The sequence below is a fragment of the Hylobates moloch genome, unplaced genomic scaffold (assembly GCF_009828535.3).
Source record: "Hylobates moloch isolate HMO894 unplaced genomic scaffold, HMol_V3 SCAFFOLD_2, whole genome shotgun sequence".
Taxonomy (NCBI): Eukaryota; Metazoa; Chordata; class Mammalia; order Primates; family Hylobatidae; genus Hylobates; species Hylobates moloch.
Genome location: NW_026652277.1, coordinates 80,581,278 through 80,601,385, shown reverse-complemented (window position 1 = coordinate 80,601,385; position 20,108 = coordinate 80,581,278). Strand labels below are relative to the sequence as shown.

The window sequence follows — 20,108 nt, the reverse complement described above, 5'->3', positions numbered from 1 at the left end:
CAGGCTTATTAGGAAGAGGAAATTCCCGCCTAATAAATTTAGGCCAGTTGATCTCAAAGGCACATGGACACATATGTAACAAACCTGCACACTGTGCACATGTACCCTAAAACCTAAAGTATAATAATAAAAAAAAAAAAACCCTGTCTCCTGATAAGATGTTATCAATGACAATGGTGCCCGAAACCTCATGAGCAATTTTAATTTCGCCTCTGTCCTGTGGTCCTGTGATCTCGCCCTACCTCCACTTGCCTTGTGATATTCTATTACCCTGTTAAGTACTTGATGTCTGTCACCCACACCTATTCGCACACTCCCTCCCCTTTTGAAAATCCCTAATAAAAACTTGCTGGTTTTTGTGGCTTGTGGGGCATCACGGATCCTACCAACGTGTGATGTCTCGCCCAGACGCCCAGCTTTAACATTTCTCTCTTTTGTACTCTGTCCCTTTATTTCTCAAGCCGGCCAACGCTTAGGAAAAATAGAAAAGAACCTACGTGACTATCAGGGCAGGTCCCCCGATAATTACTGATGTTGAACATTTTTTCATGTCTTCCTTTGAGAAGTGTCTGTTATGTTTTTTGCCCACTTTTTAATGGGATTGTTTGGTTTGTGCTTGTACATTTAAGTTCCTTATATTAATAGATTCTGGATATTAGAGCTTTGTCAGATGCATAGTTTGTGAATATTTTCTCCCAATCTGTAGGTTGTCTGTTTATTCTTTTAATAGTTTCTTTTGCTGTGCAGAAGCTCTTTAATTAGGGTCCTTTTTTTGTTTTTGTTGCAATTGCTTTTGGGGGCTTAGTCATAAATTATTTGCCAAGGTCAATGTCCAGAATGGTATTTCTTAAGTTTTCTTCTAGGTTTTATAGTTTTAGGTTTTACATTTAAGTCTTTAATCTATCTTGAGTTAATTGTGAAAGAAAGGGGTTCTGTTTCAATATTCTACATATTGCTAGCCAGTTATCCTAGCACCATTTATTGAATAGGGAGTCCTTTCTCCATTGTTTCTTACTGTTGACTTTGTCAAAGATGACATGGTTGTGGGTATGTGGCTTTACACCTCATCTAGTGATTAAAGTTCTACATTCTGAGGCTATGCCATGCAAGCATACACATTCTTCTGTATGAAAATCTTTCACATAATTGAAGGCTTAACTTTCAAGTCTTTCCTTTTAAGCTAAACATTCCTATTTCCACCAATTGTTTCTCACACGACAAGTTTTCAGTAACTGTCACTGTTATTGTCACTTTCTCTGGATATCAATGACACTTCAAAACCATGGTATGCAAAACTAAATACAATATTCCAGATGTGATTTGGGTAGAGGATGCAAAGTGATATAAGAACTATGCCTCCTTTTTAAAAATTCTTTATTTTTAGTAAAGAAGAGTGAGATTTACAATCTTCCTTAAAAATAAATACTCTTCTTAAAGATGAGGAAATAATGCCCAAATTAATAGACTTCCATAAATACCACCTGAGATAAAACTTGGCAATTTTTCTTAATTCTCCATATGCTATGTGTAAACTTAAGTCAGAACACCTGAATGTACCACACAGATTGTAGAAAAGTTATTTTTGGATCCTAAACTAAATTTCCATTCAAGTTTTCCATATTTAAAATCTCTAGATGAATATGGAGACCCGATGAACTGTTACTTTATATTTTTAATGGCATTTTACAGTAAAAGATAAGTTTCACTGCCTTGAAGATTTATATGTCTATGCACAAATTTAGACAACCCTTAGATCTTGATGTAAAGAACTGATGTTTGAAACATGTCTACATTTTTTCCATTCTCCAAATTTTTCCTCATTAAGGCAATGCTTAGGAAAGAAGATAGTTTGGTATTTTAAACTACTTCTGGGCACTCACTGAATTTCCAGTACTTAAGATATAGGATACTCTACCTCACTCTTACTTAGCACAAGTCATATATACATTTTCATAAAAATAACTTTTATTCTGCTTGGAAAAAATAATTAGTTTAAATTTGTAATTTAAGAAATCATCATCTATATCTCTATAATAAATAAAAATCAACTTTTAATAAATAATTATCTTTAACTACAAAATCAAGTGAGGTAACAGTTAAGACTTTAATTAGTCCAGACATTCCATCTGACTTGTTTCATATCTTTGAAAAAAATTACACCATGTATTTCTTTTTCTCATACCTTAAAGTAGGGTTAAGCCAGTTTCAAGGGAAATGAAATAAATGGACCAAATAATATTACAGAATAAGTATAAATCAAAATCAATGGCTTATTACCATAGATAAATAGTGAAAATATTATTAACATTTAACATTAAAATGATCACTTTTCTGGAAGCATTAAAAGCTAGTTGCCCTCTTAAACATCAAATAGTTGATGTTTAAGAGAATTTCTAGAAATGCAGACAATTATAACACAATAAAAAATAAAAGTCACACACTAAACCAGAACTATAAGCCAAAAATATTCCCTGGTTTTCAAAAGTTTCCTAGATATTCCTAAGGATTCTAAAGTAGTTTAATTAAAAAAACGCAAATCCAATCAAAAATAGTTCTGGTTCACCTGGGCAGTTCTAGTACCAGGACTACCTAAAGGTTTAGGACCGCCTCTCGCCCCTTCCCAGAAACTCTTGTTCTGGTCCATGAAAAAAGGCTAGCTCCACACATCTCAGAGTGAGAGGACCTAGGACAGCAAGGCATGTCTACTAACCTCTGGGCACTGAATCACCTGACAGTTTACATTATAATTGTCAAATAACGAGTAGAATGGCAATAAACTATTAAAAGTTCCTGCAACAGACTGAATGTGTCCCCCAAAATTCATGTATTTTGAAATCTTGACCCCCAATATGACGGTATTAGGAGATGGGGCCTTTGGGAGATGATTTAGGTCATATGATTAGTGACCTTTATAAAAGGGACCCCAGAGAGCTCTCTGCTTTCTGCAACGTGAGGAAACAACAGGAAGCTGGCAGTCTGCAACCCAGAAGAGGGTCCTTACCAAACACAACCACGCTGACACCCTGCTCTCAGACTTCCCAGCCTCCCCAGAACCGTGAGAAATGAATTTCTGTCACTGATAAAGTACCCAGTTTATGGTAGTTTATTATAGCAGCCCAAATTGACTAAGACAGTGCCACAGTTTTATTTCAAGCATTAAAAATTTAATTTGCAGTTATTAAAACTGGCTGTGAAACCATGTTTCTTTTCCATAAACAACTTAGGCTCATTTTACAATCACTGAGTTATTGAAGTACTTATAGCTTAATCAAGTAAAATTACCATACTATACAGTATATCATTAAAATAGATATATGAAAAAAGCTAGGTGGATTTAAAACTAGAGAAAATTTATAAAGCAAGAACAATATGAAAGTTTCATTATATTAACCTCTCCTTTGATAGTATAATTATAATCTGTACTATACAACAAGAACATTTTTGGTTAAAGGAGTATTAGTTTTGGGAAGGTTTCTTTTTACATTTATTCTTTTTAAGCTTCTTTTCTTGTGCTATTTCACAAATCAAATATCAATTAAAACTGAAGCCCTCATCATATGAGACAACACTATTGGCTATATACATCTACAGAAACTGTATGTTTCCATATAAGTAAACCTTATTTAGACTCTCATATTTGTATACATCTCCATTTCTAATCATGGTCATGATGGCATGCTAGACATACTTCCTCAGATGAAATTACATATTAAGTAATAAAGAAAGCTTAGTCCCCACAATTTAAATAATGAATACTGTACTTCAAATCCTTTTGGGATTCTAAAGGAAATAAGTATAAAAATGTATTATTAAATGTAGAAAAAATATTTTAATATTTTGTTTTGGCTGATTTTAATATTTCCTTTTATGCATTTTTCAAATAATTTTCTAGGAAGACATAAAGCAACATAATGGAACATCTTATTGACTAATTCTTTTTAACAATTACTCTTGTTGATAATCTGTGACATTGCCAAAATCAAAACAGATATCATTCGCGCAGCATATATAATATGCAAGTTAAAATGTTAGGACATTTTAAGCACATCATCTACTAAGTTCCAGGTCCATATATTTAATTGACTATTAGACTCTTCTACTTGGAAGTCCGAAAGACATTTAAAATTTTAACATGTCCCAAAAATAAACTTTCTTTTCTTTTTTCCTTTCTTTTTCTTTCTTTCTTCCTCCCTCCCTCCCTCCCTCTTTCTCTCTTTCTCTCTTTCTTTCTTTCACAGGATCTCACTCTGTCCCACAGGCTACAAAGACTGCAGTGATGTAATTACAGCTCACTCCAGCCTCCACATCCCAGGCTCAAGCAATCCTCCCACCTCAGCCGCCTGAGTAGCTGGGACTATAGCACACACCACCACACCAGTTGATTTTTGTATTTTTTGTAAAGACAGGGTTTCACCATGTTGCCCAGGCTGGTCTGGAACTCTTAAACTAAACTGATCTGTCTGCCTTGGCCCCCCAAAGTACTGGGATTACAGGCATGCACCACCACATCTGGCCCCTCAAATGAACTTTCTCTTTCAAATATTCCAATATTCTGAAATTTGGTACATGATACCATAATCTATTTGATCATCAAGAAACCTGAGAGTTAAAATAATACCAGTAACAATAACCACCATTTGAGAATATCTACTTTGTGACAAGAATTAGGCTATGTATACTACTTTATTAAATCTAATTCTCACCATCCAAAAAACTCACAAAATAGGTTATTATTCTGAGAAACTTGGCTGTAAAGAATCTTGTTTGATTTCATTTAATTCCATTTTTCTCCAATTAATTCGAGCACTGAATACTTTTTTCATCATAACTTTTTGGTGAACCAAAGTACTACTCTAATCAAACTTTGGAAAATGCTTCTTTTTAAAAGACTATCACCAGCAAACTGTTGTATTAGCACATTCTTTTGCCAAAATCAAATCAGTGGTGCCCTGTATAAGGATGAGTGAATGAGGCCAGATGCGGTGGTAACCCCAGCACTTTGGGAGGCCAAGACGGATGGATCTCTTGAGCCCAGAAGTTTGAGACTAGTCTGGGCAACATGGTGAAACCCCGTCTCTACTAAAAAAATGCAAAAAAATAGCTGGGCATGGTGGCGTATGCCTATAATCCTAGCTACTTGGGAGGCTGAAGCAGGAGAATCACTTGAATCCGGGAGACAGAGGTTGCAGTGAGCCGAGACTATGCCACTACACTCCAGCCTGGGTGACAGAGTGAGACTCTGTCTCAAAAGTAAAATAATAATAATAATATTTCATGTCCTCACAGTCTGATTCCTTAGAGTGTGTCCAATTTCTTTAATATCTATTATTTATGAGAATTTGCCTGTTAGAATAATATGCTTAAACAGTAGGAGAAATAAAGAATATATGAATACTTTATATTTTTTCTGTGTGAGTGAATGAATAAAGTAATTCTAAGTTACAATTTCTCTGAGATAGCAAGAAACATATATTAATTGAACACCAACCAGGCATGAAATCTAAATAGCATGAGAAATACAAGAATAATTTATAAAATATGATCCCTTTTCTCTAGAATCTTACAATCTAGTTGAGACAAAATGAATGGTAAAATACCAAAAAAAGAGATCAAGCATATTTTGGTAGAACATTAGAAATATCAAAAGTAGGAACATGAATAATTGCCAAATACATGGTATAATAATATGTAGCTAATCAGAACTCAAAAGAGAGGGAGATAAATCTTAGAAAATGCAGTGTAAAAATACAGTAGGTAGAAATATTTCCAAAGAAATTATATGAATCTGCTTCAGCTATCCATTACATATAACTGCATTATCAATTTGCACAAAACTTTTCTTTAAAAAAAAAAGTTTCACAAAACACAGGTAACTTAAGTAACATAGGAAGCTCAGCAGTCTGCAAAAATAAAAAAAAAAATTGTCTCTAGCTTCCAAACATCACACCTCTATATACAAACTAACCACAATTAGGCACACTGACATAAGCAGATTGCATTACCAAATACTGGAAATTCTGCAAGAATTAAAATGATTTAGGCACATGGGAACAAGACAATCCAAGCAAGCCCAAAAATATTCGTAAAAATGATTATCTATGACATCTGGAAAACCCACACAAAGTATCTATGCCAAAAAGAAAAGAAATTCCACACAAAACCAATAAATGAATATCCCAGCAGTTATTTAGAAAAAAATTAGAAATATGGTTATTCATACAATAATTTATTTTGGGATACCTAGCCAGATTTTAATGCCATATTCAAAATAAAAAAATCTAGCCACAGAAAAGTATCACAGCATTAAGAAACATACTGAAAAGTGTGATCAAAAGATATATCTGTTTGTAACTATGTTAAGCTCAGTACTTGAAGTACTTTTAACCCTTAATTTTCACTATGTTCCTAAATGCTACCACCAAAACCATACACAGTAAGTATTAATAGAATAAGGGGTATAATTCTCCTCTTCACTTTCTGAATGTCTTAAAATACCTGCTGTTGTAGTAGATAAGGTTTACTAGACATTTTTCCATTTCGGCTTAAAAATAAAATTCGTCTATATGAATTTTATTTTTCTATATGCTAATGGAAGAGCCATCATTCACATCATTCACACATCCACAATTCCCTTTCTAATTAAATACAACACCTAAATTTAAGCCACATAACACAATTTCAAACAGGATTTTTTATAATTATAAGAGAAGCCATAATTATTTTACTGGAAAATTTCAAAATCATCAAAAGTTCAACAAAATATACACACTAAATTGCAATATGACAGAAAACTGTCATGAAGAGGTTGTACAGAAATGGATTTAGAAACTTTACTTTCTCTAGTAGTAAAGCATTCCTTACTTAAATTTCAAATATTACAGAAAAGTTGAAAGAATAATACAACAAATACCTCCACCTAGATTCAACATTTGTTAGCATTTTGCCACAAATGCTTTCCTACCTCTACCCTCTTCCCAATTTCTTCCTCTCCCCCTCCCCAGCCATCCATCTCTCTCTCTCTCTCTCTATATATATATATATACATACATAAAAACACATACTTATATGTTTATATATATGTAAACATATTTATTTCTAAGAAAGCCCCCATAATCAAATACATTAGTACTTCTACAGAAAAACAAATGACAGTAAGTGAGATAAATAGATTATTATAGTCTTATAAATCCAGTTTATTGCTGGACTTATAAGACTATATATAGTCTTTGGTACTGATGCCAATGATTTCAGATAAGATCAGGTTTTGTCCCAAATGAGATTTTTTTACAGTCTTGATTTTCAAAGTTTTGGAATTTGAAAGTATGGATAAGATGTGGCGGGCTGTAGTATTACTCTCAATCTACAGATGAGGAAACTGAAGCACAGAAAAGTTAAATACCTTATACGAGACTACAACAAGTGGCAAAACCAGTAAGTAAAAATAGGCTACCTACTCCAGAGCCCATACTCTCAATCACTATTCTAGGAAGCTTTCAGTCCAGCAGAAAGTCCTTGTGACTGTCTTCATTTTTATCCAGAATCTGGATTTTAAAACTTACCCCTAATTCCATTATTACTCTCCTAAACTCAGCCACTATCATCTCTCACTGGGTTTATTGTAATAGTCTCCTAACAAGGGTCCCTGATTCTTCTTTTGCTTTAGTCTATTCTCAACACAGCAACCAGAATGCTCTTTTTAAAAATATTAGATCATGTCATGTAACTGCGTAAGACCATTTAGGGCTTTTCATTTAGCTAACAGTAAAATTCCAATGTTCTTCCAAAGAGCCTACAGGAAGCCCTAAGACCTATACCCATTCATTGCCCCACCTCTGTGAACTCATCTCCTACTCTCCCTCTCTCTCACTCCACTCCAGACACAGTGGTCTCCATACTGGTCTTGGTCTCCAGGCATGTTCCCACTAAGGGCCTTGACATTGGCTATTCCTTCTGTCTGGCATGTTTCCACTCATATCTACATGACTTCCTCCCCAACTCCTCCAATGTCATCTTCCAATGAGACCCACACTGTCCACTCTGTTTAAAATTACAACTGCCTCCTGCAAAGCAACTGACACTCTTGATCCCCCTTTTCCTGTTCTCTTTTTCCATAACACTTAGCACCTTCAAACATTCTAGACAATTTATTTATTTTATATGTTTGTCTCTTCTTCTTTTGGAATATATGCACACCAAAGTATCCTAAGCCTGAGAAAACCATCTAATATATTAAAAGCTCTCAAAAAATAATTGTTGCAGCTCTCTGCTCCTCCCATTCGACAGACAGCTGCATCTTCTCGTGCACTGCCAGCTGCATCCCTGAGACACCATGGTGAATGTGAAGGCTGGAGTCAACGGATTTGGTCATATTGGGTGCCTGGTCACCAGAGCTGCTTCAAACTCTGGTAAAGTTGATATTGCTGCCATCAATGACCCCTTCATTGACCTCAACAACACCGTCTACATGTTCCAGTATAATTCCACCCACGGCAAATTCCATGGCACTGTCAAGGCTGAGAACAGGAAGCTTGTCATCAATGGAAATCCCATCACTATTTTCCAGGAGCAAGATCCCCGCAAAGTCAAATGCGGCGATGCTGGCACTGAGTACATCATGGAGTTCACCAGCATCTTCACCACCATGGAGAAGGCTGGGGCTCACTTGCAGGGAGGAGCCAAAACGGTTGTCATCTCTGCACCCTCTGCTGATGCCCCCATGTTCGTGATGGATGTGAACCATGAGAAATATGACAACAGCTCAAGATCGTCAGCAATGCCTCCTGCACCACCAACTGCTTAGCGCCCCTGGCCAAGGTCATCCATGACAACTTTGGTATCCTGGAAGGACTCATGACCACAGTCCACACCATCGCTGCCACCCAGAAGACTGTGGATGGCTCCTATGGGAAACTGTGGTGTGACGGCCATGGGGCTCTCCAGAACATCATCCCTGCCTCTACTGGTGCTGCCAAGGCTGTGGGCAAGGTCATCCTTGAGCTAAATGGGAAGCTCACTGGCATGGCCTTCCGTGTCCCCACTGCCAACGTGTCAGTGGTGGACCTGACCTACCATCTGGAAAAACCTGCCAAATATGATGACATCAAGAAGGTGGTGAAGCAGGCGTCAGAGGACCCCCTCAAAGGTATCCTGGGCTACACTGAGCACCAGGTTGTCTCCTCCGACTTCAACAGTGACACCCACTCTTCCACCTTCAATGCTGGGGCTGGCACTACCCTCAACAACCACTTTGTCAAGCTCATTTCCTGGTATGACAATGAATTTGGCTGCAGCAACAGGGTGGTGGACCTCTGCCCACATGGCCTCCAAGGAGTAAGAGCCCTGGACCACCAGCCCCAGCAAGAGCACAAGAGGAAGAAAGAGGTCCTCACTGCTGGGGAGTCCCTGCCACACTCAGTCTCCCACCACACTGAGAATCTCCCCTCCTCACAGTTTCCATGCAGACCCCCTAAAAGGGAGGAGCCGAGGGAGCCCCACCTTGTCATGTACCATCAATAAAATCGCCTGTGCTTAGCCAAAAAAAAAAAAAAATTGTTGCTATTGAGATTTCTATCGACTTCAACCCAAGTACTTCATTTGATTCAAGCTCTTCTACATTTCTTATCATTGTTAGTACTTAGCATCTCACAGAAACAGAATCTCAATAAACATCCTTGAATTTAAAACAGCTTCTTATTATGCTTGTATTAAGATTATTTATATAGAAATATATTTTTTTGGACATGCACAGATGTTTATGATACATTACTCAGAGAAGACAGTAAGGCAAGAAATAGTTTATACAGTATGATCCCTTCATCTATAAGGAAAATACTGTAGGTTTCTTGCCTATAGTAAGGGAAGAAATAGTTTATATAGTATGATTCCTTCATCTATAAGGAAAATACTGTAGGTTTCTTGCCTATAGTAAGGGAAGAAATAGTTTATATAGTATGATCCCTTCATCTATAAGGAAAATACTGTAGGTTTCTTGTCTATAGTAAGGGAAGAAATAGTTTATATAGTATGATTCCTTCATCTATAAGGAAAATACTATAGGTTTCTTGTCTATAGTAAGGGAAGAAATAGTTTATATAGTATGATCCCTTCATCTATAAGGAAAATACTGTAGGTTTCTTGCCTATAGTAAGGGAAGAAATAGTTTATATAGTATGATCCCTTCATCTATAAGGAAAATACTATAGGTTTCTTGTCTATAGTAAGGGAAGGAATAGTTTATATAGTATGATTCCTTCATCTATAAGGAAAATAGTATGTATTGTGTCTGTCAGGGTTTTTTGGTATGATGACATGAGGCATTTTTAAGTTTCTTCCTTCTGAATATTTGTTTTATTTTTTTTCAATAATGAATATCTAATTATTTGTATAGTTAAAATAATATTCTTATATACCCAGAAAACAATTACTTTGCAATACAATTAACAGTAAATTCTAACTCCTTTTCTTCCATGAAAAAAAATTTAGTCATTTTTAACGTAACTATTATATAAATATAACATGGACATGTGCTATTAATGTAGTTTAGTATGCAGTTTGATGGAAGAAATAAGACCTATTGTATATTTCAAAACAGCTAGAAGAAGATAATCCAAATGTTTCTCGCATAAAGATAAATATTTAAGGTGACAGATAACTACACTGATTTGATCTTTACAAATTATATGAATGTATTAAATTATCACATATATCCCCAAAATATGTATATCTAACATGTATCAATAAAAAAATTTTAATGTAGTTTAGATCATCTATAGATACTTATCTAATTATTCTCTTTATACAAAGGGATGATGTGGCCAACTCTTTTCTTTATACAAAGGGTAATGCAGCACAGTATGATAAATATTACCACTATATCAATAAGCTACACGGAAATCCACATTCAATATTGCTTTCAGATAATACTTCTGAAATATTCCTTTTAAGGACAGCACTTTCAATAGGCTTTTGTGTTTGTGGTAGATACTTTAAACATTTCTTTTTATCTTTAAATTCAGAGCCAAAAGTAGAAAAACATATTCAACTTGAACTTTTGTTATTGCTGTTGTTAAAAGTATTAATATTTATTTATTTCAATTGTTTCTTGTTTCAGAAAGTATTGAAACTAATATAATGAATAAGTAGGGCTAGAAAAATTGTGTTCTATATTTTCTGCATCTCAGAGGTGACTACTATTTCATTTAAGGGAAAGAACAAAAGAGCTACTTTAAGATCATTTAATTTTGACTCAATTTAGAAAGTAATATTCTCCTCATTTCAGAAAAATTTGGTATCTTTGTTTTAACTTGTAAAAATACATATGTAATAGTGGTAATTAACATATGAAAGGCGAGCTTAATTATGATTACTTTTTTTTTTTTTTTTTTTTGAGACGGAGTCTCACTCTGTCACCCAGGCTGGAGTGCAATAGCAATCTCAGCTCACTGAAGCTTTTCCCTCCTGGATTCCAGCAATTCTCCTACCTCAGCCTCCCTAGTAGCTGGGATTACAGGCAACCACCACCACGCTCAGCAATTTTTGTATTTTTAGTAGAGATAGGGTTTCACCATGTTGGCGAGGCTGGTCTCGAACTCCTGACCTCAGGTGATCTGCCTGCCTCAGCCTCCCAAAGTCCTGGAATTACAGGTGTGAGCCACCATGCCCAACCAATCTCTTTCAAAACAAAAAAGAAATTCATTTGCTATCTGTAAAAGGGAACCCAAATTGATTTGGAAATACTTTCATTATCTTAAATCTTTTTTTTTTTTTTGAGACAGTCTCACTCTGTTGCCATGCTAGAGTGCAGTGGCGCGATCTTGGCTCACTGCAACCTCCACTTCCCAGGTTCAAGCTATTCTCCTTCCTCAGCCTCCCGAGTAGCTGGGACTAGAGGCACATGCCACCATGCCCAGCTAATTTTTGTATTTTTAGTAGAGATGGGGTTTCACCATGTTGGCCAGGATGGTCTCGACCTCTTGACCTCGTGATCTGCCCGCCTCAGCCTCCCAAAGTGCTGGGATTACAGGTATGAGCCACTGTGCCTGGCCAAATCTTAAATCTAGAGAGAAAATTTGGTACTGGAAGTCCTAGCCAGAGCAATTAGGCAAGCAAAAGAAAAAAAAAAAAAGACATTCATATTAGAAAGGAAGAAGTTAAATGGTCTGTCTGCAGACAATATGATCATATACATAGAAAACCCTAAAAACTCCAACAAAAAACTGTTACAACTAATAAATTCAGGAAAGTTCTATGATACAAAATCAACATATAATAGTCAGCAATGTTTCTAATACACTAACTATAAACTATCCAAAAATATCAAAAAAGCAATCCCATTAATAATAGCTACCAAGGCTGGGTGTGGTGGCTCATGCCTGTAATCCCAGCACTTTGGGAGGCTGAGGCGGGTGGATCACTTGAGGCCAATAGTTCGAGACCAGCCTAGCCAACGTGGTGAAACCCCATCTCTACCAAAAATACAAAAATTAGCCAGGTGTGGTGGTGCGCACCTGTAATCCCAGCTACTCAGGAGGCTGAGTCATGAGAATCACTTGAACCCAGGAGGCAAAGGTTGCAGTGAGCCAAGATCATGCTACTACACTCCAGACAGAGTAAGACTGTCTCCAAACAATAATAATAATAATGATAGCCACCAAAAAAACAAAATACTTAGGAATAAATTTAACCAAAGAGGTGAAATATCTGTATGCATAAAACTACAAAACACTGATGAAAAAAGTTTAAGAAGACACAAATAAATGGAAAGATATTCCATTTCATGGATTGGAAGAATTAATATTGTTAAAATTACCATACTACCCAAAGAGATCTATAGATTCAGTACAATCCCTATCAGAGTTCCAATGACATTTTTTCACAGAAATATAAAAAAAAATCAAAAAATTCATATGAAACACAAAAGACCCCAAATATTCAAAGCAATCTTAGGCAAAAAGAACAAAGCTAGAGGTATCATACTACCTGATTTCAAAATATACTGTAAGTTATGGTAATCACAACGGTGTGGTACCAGCAGAAAAACAAACACAGAGACCAAAGAAAGAGAATAGAGAGCCCAGAATGAAACAGAATAGATAGCCCAGAAATAAATCCCATGCATTTACAGTCAACTGATTTTTTACAAAAGTGAAATGGAGAAAGAACAGTCTCTTCATTAAATGGTGATGGGAAAACTGGTTTTCCAAATGCCAGAAGAATGAAATTAGACTCTTATTTCACACCATATTAAAAAAAAATCAACTCAATAGGTAAAGAAAAATGTAAGACTTGAAACTATAAAACTACTACAAGAAAATTTAGGGGAAAAGCCTCATGATAGTGGTCTCGGCGATGATGTTTTTAGATACGACCCCAGTGGCATAGGCAAAAACAAAAATAGACAAATGGAATTATAATAAACTAAAAAGCTCAGCACAGCAATCAGTCAACAGAGTGAAGAGACAATCTATGGAATAGGAGAGAATATCTATGAACCATACATCTCATAAGGGATTAATTCAAAATGTGTAAGGAGCTTAAATAATTCAGTAACAAGAAAACAAATAACCTGTTATTAAAATGAGCAAAATACCAGAATAGACAGTTCTCAAAAGAGGACATATAAATGACCTGCAGGTATATGCAAAATTGCTCATCACTAATCATCAGAGAAATTGAACTTAAAAGCACAGTGAGATATCACCTCACACTTGTTAGAACGGCTATTATCAAAAAGATGAACAATAAGTATTGACGAGGAACGTGAGGAAAGGAAACTCTTATTCACTGTTCAGTGGGAATGTAAGCTAGTAAATCTATTATAGAAAGCAGTATGGAAGCTCCTCAAAAAATTAAGAATAGAAGTACCATATGATCTAGTAATAACACTACTGGGTACGTATCCAAAGGAAATGAAATCAGTATGTCTAGGAGATATCTGCACTCCCATGTTCACTACAGCATTATTCACAATGGCCAAGATATGGGATCAAGGTAAGAGTCCATCAACGGATGAATGGATAAAGAAAATATGGTACACATACACACTAGGATACCATTCAGCCTTAAAGAAGAAAGAAATTCTGTCATTTGCAACAATACGGATGAACCTTTAGGATATTACGTTAAGTGAAATAAGCCAGACACAGAAAGACAAATACCACATGATCTTATATGTGGAACCTAAAAATAGTCAAACTCATAGTAGCAAAGAGAAGAATGGTAGTAACGAGAGGATAGGAGAAAGGTGTGGGGGAGCGGGTTGCGGGATTAGGGAAATGCTGGTGAAAAGGATACAAAATTTCAGTTAAACAGGAGGAATGAGTTCAAGACATCTATCGTACCAGATGGTACCAGATGGTTGCTAAGGATAATTTATTATATATGTGAAAACTGCTAAAAGTAGATTTTAGCGTACTCACCACAAATAAATGATATGAATGTGAAATAATGCATATGCTAATTAGCTTGATTCTACTGTTTCACAATGTATACGTTTCAAAACATCCTCTGTACGTCATAAATATATGCAATTTTATTGTTAAATTTAAAATAATAATGAATTTTAAATTCGTTAAAAAACTTACAAAAATAAATAAAGACACAAGTTGCATTTAAAATAAAAGTTGACATACCTTGGCTTCCGAAACACCAAACTATATTGTTGGCATGCCAGACCCACAGTGGGAGTATAAACAATAGGCATGAATTTCTCAATGTTAGATGTTAGCACTCTATAAAAGAGTTTTTCATTTCTATCTTGGAGATCCATTAAGAGAAGATACCTGTAAAAATTGGACATAATTAGATCTACATCCCATAAAGTCATGAAATAGCTACTTAGAAATCTAATTAAATATTTTCAACCAAGTATAAAGTACATTTAGGTTACATAGAAAACATCTGACTAAAAAAGACTTAAGAAATATTCTTTTCTTTTTCTTTAAGACAGAGTCTCAGCTGGGCGCAGTGGCTCATGCCTGTAATCCCAGCACCTTGGGAGGCCGAGGTGGGCGGATCACAAGATCAAGAGTTCAAGACCAGTCTGGCCAACATGGTGAAAACCCGTCTCTACTAAAAATACAAAAATGGCCGGACGTGGTGGCTCACGCCTGTAATCCCAGCACTTTGGGAGGCGGAGGTGGGTGGATCACGAGGTCAGGAGTTCAAGACCAGCCTGGCCAATATGGTGAAACCCCATCTCCTGAGTAGCTAGGATTACAAGGGCACGCCACCACATCTGGCTAATTTTTTTTTTTTTTTTTTTTGAGATAGAGTCTTGCTCTGTTGCCCAGGTTGGAGTGCAGTGGTGCGATCTTGGCTCACTGCAACCTCTGTCTCCCAGGTTCAAGCATTTTCTCCTGCCTCAGCCTCCCAAGTAGCTGGGACTACAGGCGTGCACCACCAAGCCCAGGTAATTTTTTTTTGTATTTTTAGTAGAGACAGTTTCGCCATGTTGGCCAGCTGGTCTTGAACTCTTGACCTCAAGTGCTCTGCCTGCCTCGGCCTCCCAAAGTGCTGGGATTACAGGCGTGAGCCACCGCACCCAGACAAGAAATATTCTTAAATATCTCAAAGAATAAAGAACCATAAACTTAACTAATATCATGCAAACATTAAAATCATTGCTGAAATAGCACAGTTTTATTTAATACTTGAAGAGACTTTATCCCTATTTTAAGAGATGAAAATATAACTATAGATTTAGTTTAATATTAACTAAGTTAATAGAAAGATTTCATCCTTCGACTTGCAGTATTGAATAACCAAGGGAAATGACATACGGGAAATAAGTAAGAGAATGTAACACTCATCCTAAAAATAACTAAGGTAGGGAAGTTCAAGAAACTTTTCTTTGTATCTGTATCTTATGGCCTTTTTCTTTCTATAAGCATTTCTGATCCGGAGTTATCTTTGTAAATATAAACCTTTTCATGATATCTGTAACCTTCAATAGTTCATAGAATAAAACGTAAACTGCTCAGTTCAACTTAAAGAATCTTGCAAAACTACTCAACAACCTTACCAGCCATTTTGAATTGATTTTCATTCCCTAGAATAGATGAAAATGCACAGAATTCTGAGTAAGAGATGCATGGATTCTAATGTTTGGGCAATTAGATAGACATAACCCAGAAAATAAATATGTGGAAGACAAAGAGTTTAACTTTAGACATGATAAAATTAATTTGGCAATGTGGAAATTAGCATTGCTAAATCAATGGTCCATTCTCAGACCTCACCTTACCTATCAGAACATTTGACACAGGAGATATTCCTTAGGCCTCAATACACTTTCTTTCCTTGATTTCCAATCTATCATATTCTCATGGTTTTCCTCCTATCTCTCTGGTCATTCCTTTTCTGTTTCCTTGCTGTTTTCTCCTTGATATAGTTTGGGTGTTTGTCCCTTCCAAATCTCATGTTGAAATGTAATCCCCAGTGTTGGAGGTGGGTCCTGGTGGGTATTTGGATCATGGGGGTGGATCCCTCATGAACAGCTTAGCACCAATCCCTTGGTGATGAGTTCTTGCTCTGAGTTGATGTGAGATTTGGTTGGCACATCCTTCCTATCTTGCTCCTGTTTCCACCATGATTGTAAGCTTCCTGAGGCCCTCACCAAGGCAGCAGATAATTGGTGCCATGTTTGTACAACCTGCTGAACCATGAGCCAATTAAACCTCCTTTCTTTATAAATTACCCAGCCTCAGGTATTTCTTTATAGCAATGCAAGAACAGACTAACACACTCCTCTTCTCTGAAAGCTTTCTAACATTCATGTGAAATACATGAATAAATTGTGTTGGCTTTACTTTCAAAATATATCCAAAACCTGACTACCCTTATTGCTACCACCCTAGATTTAAATCACCATCATCTCTTGCCTGGATTATTATAATGGTCTCCTAAAAGCTATCCCAGCCTACATTCTATTCTCAACATTGCAGCCAGTCTTTCTGAAATTATAGCTTAGATCATGTGGCTCTTCCGGTCAAAAACCTCAAAAGACTACCCTTTTCACTCATAGTATAGCAGAAGTCTTTAGCAGGCTACAAAGCCATACCTAATCCACCGCCCATTACCTCACTAACTTCCTTTCCCAATTTACCGTTCTTTCCCTAGCTCATTCTGCTCTAGACACAAGTCTCCCTGCTGATTCTTCAACATGCCAGCTACAAAACACTGTTCCTCAGATTTCTTCATGGCTAACTGCTCCACCACCTTTGATTATTTGCTCAAAACTCACCTTCTCAATGGAGGCTACCCTTATCACCCAACTCAACAATGCAAACTGGCCATACCTCCCTTCAGCATTCTGAGCTCCTCTTTACCCTGCTCCTCTTTACCCTGCTCTACCTTTACTTCCCCCATCCCAAGACACTAGCCATTTTCTAGCATATTTTATAATTTACCAATTTGTATTACTATTTACAAAATTTAATAATTTGTATTTAAAAATAAGCCAGGCATGGTGGTGTATGCCTGTAGTCCTAGCTACTTGGAAGGGTGAGGTAGGAGAACTGTTTGAGCTCAGGATGTTGAGACTACAGTGAGCTATGGTCACGTCAGTGCGCTGCAGCCTGGGCAATAGAGTGAGACCCTCTCAAAATAATAATAATTTTTAAAAATTTATGTAAATTTCATGAGGTCAGAGATCATTGCCTATAACCCCAATATCTAAAAGAGTACCTGACACTGAGTTGATGTTCAATATATATTGAGGAACAGTCTGTAGCAAATATATGAAGGTCACCAGCTCTTAGCAGGTAGCTGATAAAATGGCCCAGGAAAAGAATATAAAGTAAGGACACAAGCAGCTAAAGGAAGATATTATGGAACAAATGAAAGAGAAGGTTGTGAAGGAGTTTAATAAAAGAAGCAACTGTATACATGTCGGACAAACTGAGTCAGCCTCTTTGCCCAGCCACCCCATCATATCCACTGGGCTCATGCACAAAGTGGCCATGGTGGCAGGGATAGAGGTTATGTATAGGCTCAGCAACATGGACTTTCACTCACCAAGGCCAACCTGGCTATTATAGCCACTTCTGAGTGTTCAATCTGCAGCAGAGACTAACACTGATTCCCTGATGTGGCACCATTCTCCAGGGTAATCAGCCAGCTAGCTACCTGGTGGCAAGTTCATTACACTCAACAGCTTCCATTATGGGAAGGACAACTTTTTTTTCTGGAATAGACCCTTACTTTGGATCTAGATATGCTTTCCCTGCATGCAATGCTCCTGCCAAAGCTACTATTCATGGACTTACAAAATGCCTTATCTACCATCATGGTATTCCACATGGCATTGCTTCTGATCAAGGAACTCACTTTAGAGCAAACGAAGTGTGGGGAATGAGCACATGCTCATGAAACTCACTAGTTTTACAATGTTTCCCAACAATCTAAAGCAACTGGCTTGACAGAACAGTGGAATGCACTTTTGAAGACTCAGTTACAGTACCAGCAAAGTGGCAATACCTTGCAAAGCTGACACAAGGTTCGCCAGGAGGCTGTATGTGCTCTCAATCAGTGTCCAAAAACGGTCCTGTTTTTCTCATAGCCAGGATTCATAGGTCTAGAAATCAAGGGGTGGAAATGGAAATGGCACCTCTCACTAAAAGCCCTAGTGTCACACTAGCAAAATTTCTCCTTTCTCCCCCTGTGACTTTATGCTCTGCTGGTCTAGAGGTCTTCATTCCAAAGGGAAGAATGTTTCTATCAAGAAACACAATAATAAACCCATTGAACAGGAAATTAAGACTGCCACCTGACCACTTTGAGCACCACATGCCTCTGAATTAACAGGCCAAGAAAGGAGTTACTGTGCTGGCTGGGAAAAATTGATCCTGACTACCAAGAGGAAACTAAACTGTTACACTACAGTGGAAGCGAGAGCGTATGTCTGAAATACAGGAGATCCCTTAGGGCAGCTCTTAGTATTACCATGCCCTGTGATTAAAGCTAATGAAAACAACAATCCAATTCAAGCAGGATTACTAATGGCCCAGACGGTTCAGGATTGAAGGTTTGAGTCACCCTCACCAGGTAAAGAACCACAATCAGCTGAGATACTTGCTGAGGGCAAAGGGGATATGGATTGGGTTATGGAAAAAGGTAGTTATAAATACCAGATATGACCATGTGATCAACTAAAGAAAAAGAAGACTGTAATTGCCATAAGTATTTCTTCCTTGTTTTGCTATTAATATGTGTGTATACATATATAAGCAAAAATCCATATGCAAATTTCAGAAAATACCATTTTCTTCCTTCTCTTATCACCTTATCTGATAACATAAGATATACTGACTGCATCATAGTATTTAAGTACTGCTAATATTACATCATAGTGTTTAAGTTAAGGAATATCGACGACAGTAAACATCATCCAAGGATTTGGCATCTTCTTTTGAGGATAGGGTTGGTGCATTTTTGGTTGTATGCAAGATAGTTGTACTGTGTTAGGTGGAAGTATTGACTTTGTTATTGCCTTTATTCCAAGATTAAATATGATTTGAGGAGATGCATATGGGTGGTGTCATAGTCCATTCAGTTTGCCATGACAAAAATACCATAGACTAGGTAGCTTATGAACAACAGAAATTGATTTCTCATAGTTTTGTAGGCCAGGAAGTTCAAGATCAAGGTGCCAGCAGATTCTGAGCCTGATAAGGACACATTCCACAAAGACAGCACATTCTTGCTGCATCCTCACATGAGGGAAAGGGAAAGTCAGCTTTCTTAGGCCTCTTTTATTTTTTTATTTTTTATTTTAAGTTCTGGGATACATGTGCAGAATGTGAGGTTTGTTACATAGGTATACATGTGCCATGGTGGTTTGCTGCACCTATAGACTGTCATCTAGGTTTTAAGTCCTGCACGCATTAGGTATTTATCCGAATGCTCTCCCTCTCCTTTCCTCCACCCCATGACAGGCCCTGGTGTGTGATGTTCCCCTCCTTGTGTCCAAGTGTTCTCATTGTTCAATTCCCACTTATGAGTGAGAACATATGGTGTTCAGTTTTCCATTCCTGTGTTAGTTTGCTGAGAATGATGGTTTCCAGCTTATCCATGTCCCTGCAAAGGACATTAACTCATTCTTTTTTATG

General features: G+C 36.9%; 1 protein-coding gene and 1 pseudogene across 1 annotated transcript in view; one reads left to right on the top strand and one right to left on the bottom strand.

The window, feature by feature from the left end:
• Window positions 1-20,108, bottom strand: part of ME1 (malic enzyme 1) — a 231,401-nt gene that overhangs the window by 180,159 nt on the left and 31,134 nt on the right. The window contains exon 3 of the mRNA XM_032152323.2: window positions 14,631-14,780. Coding sequence (XP_032008214.1) covers window positions 14,631-14,780 — 150 coding nt within the window. The remainder of the gene's footprint in view (window positions 1-14,630; window positions 14,781-20,108) is intronic.
• Window positions 7,829-9,334, top strand: LOC116468546 (glyceraldehyde-3-phosphate dehydrogenase-like; annotated as a pseudogene).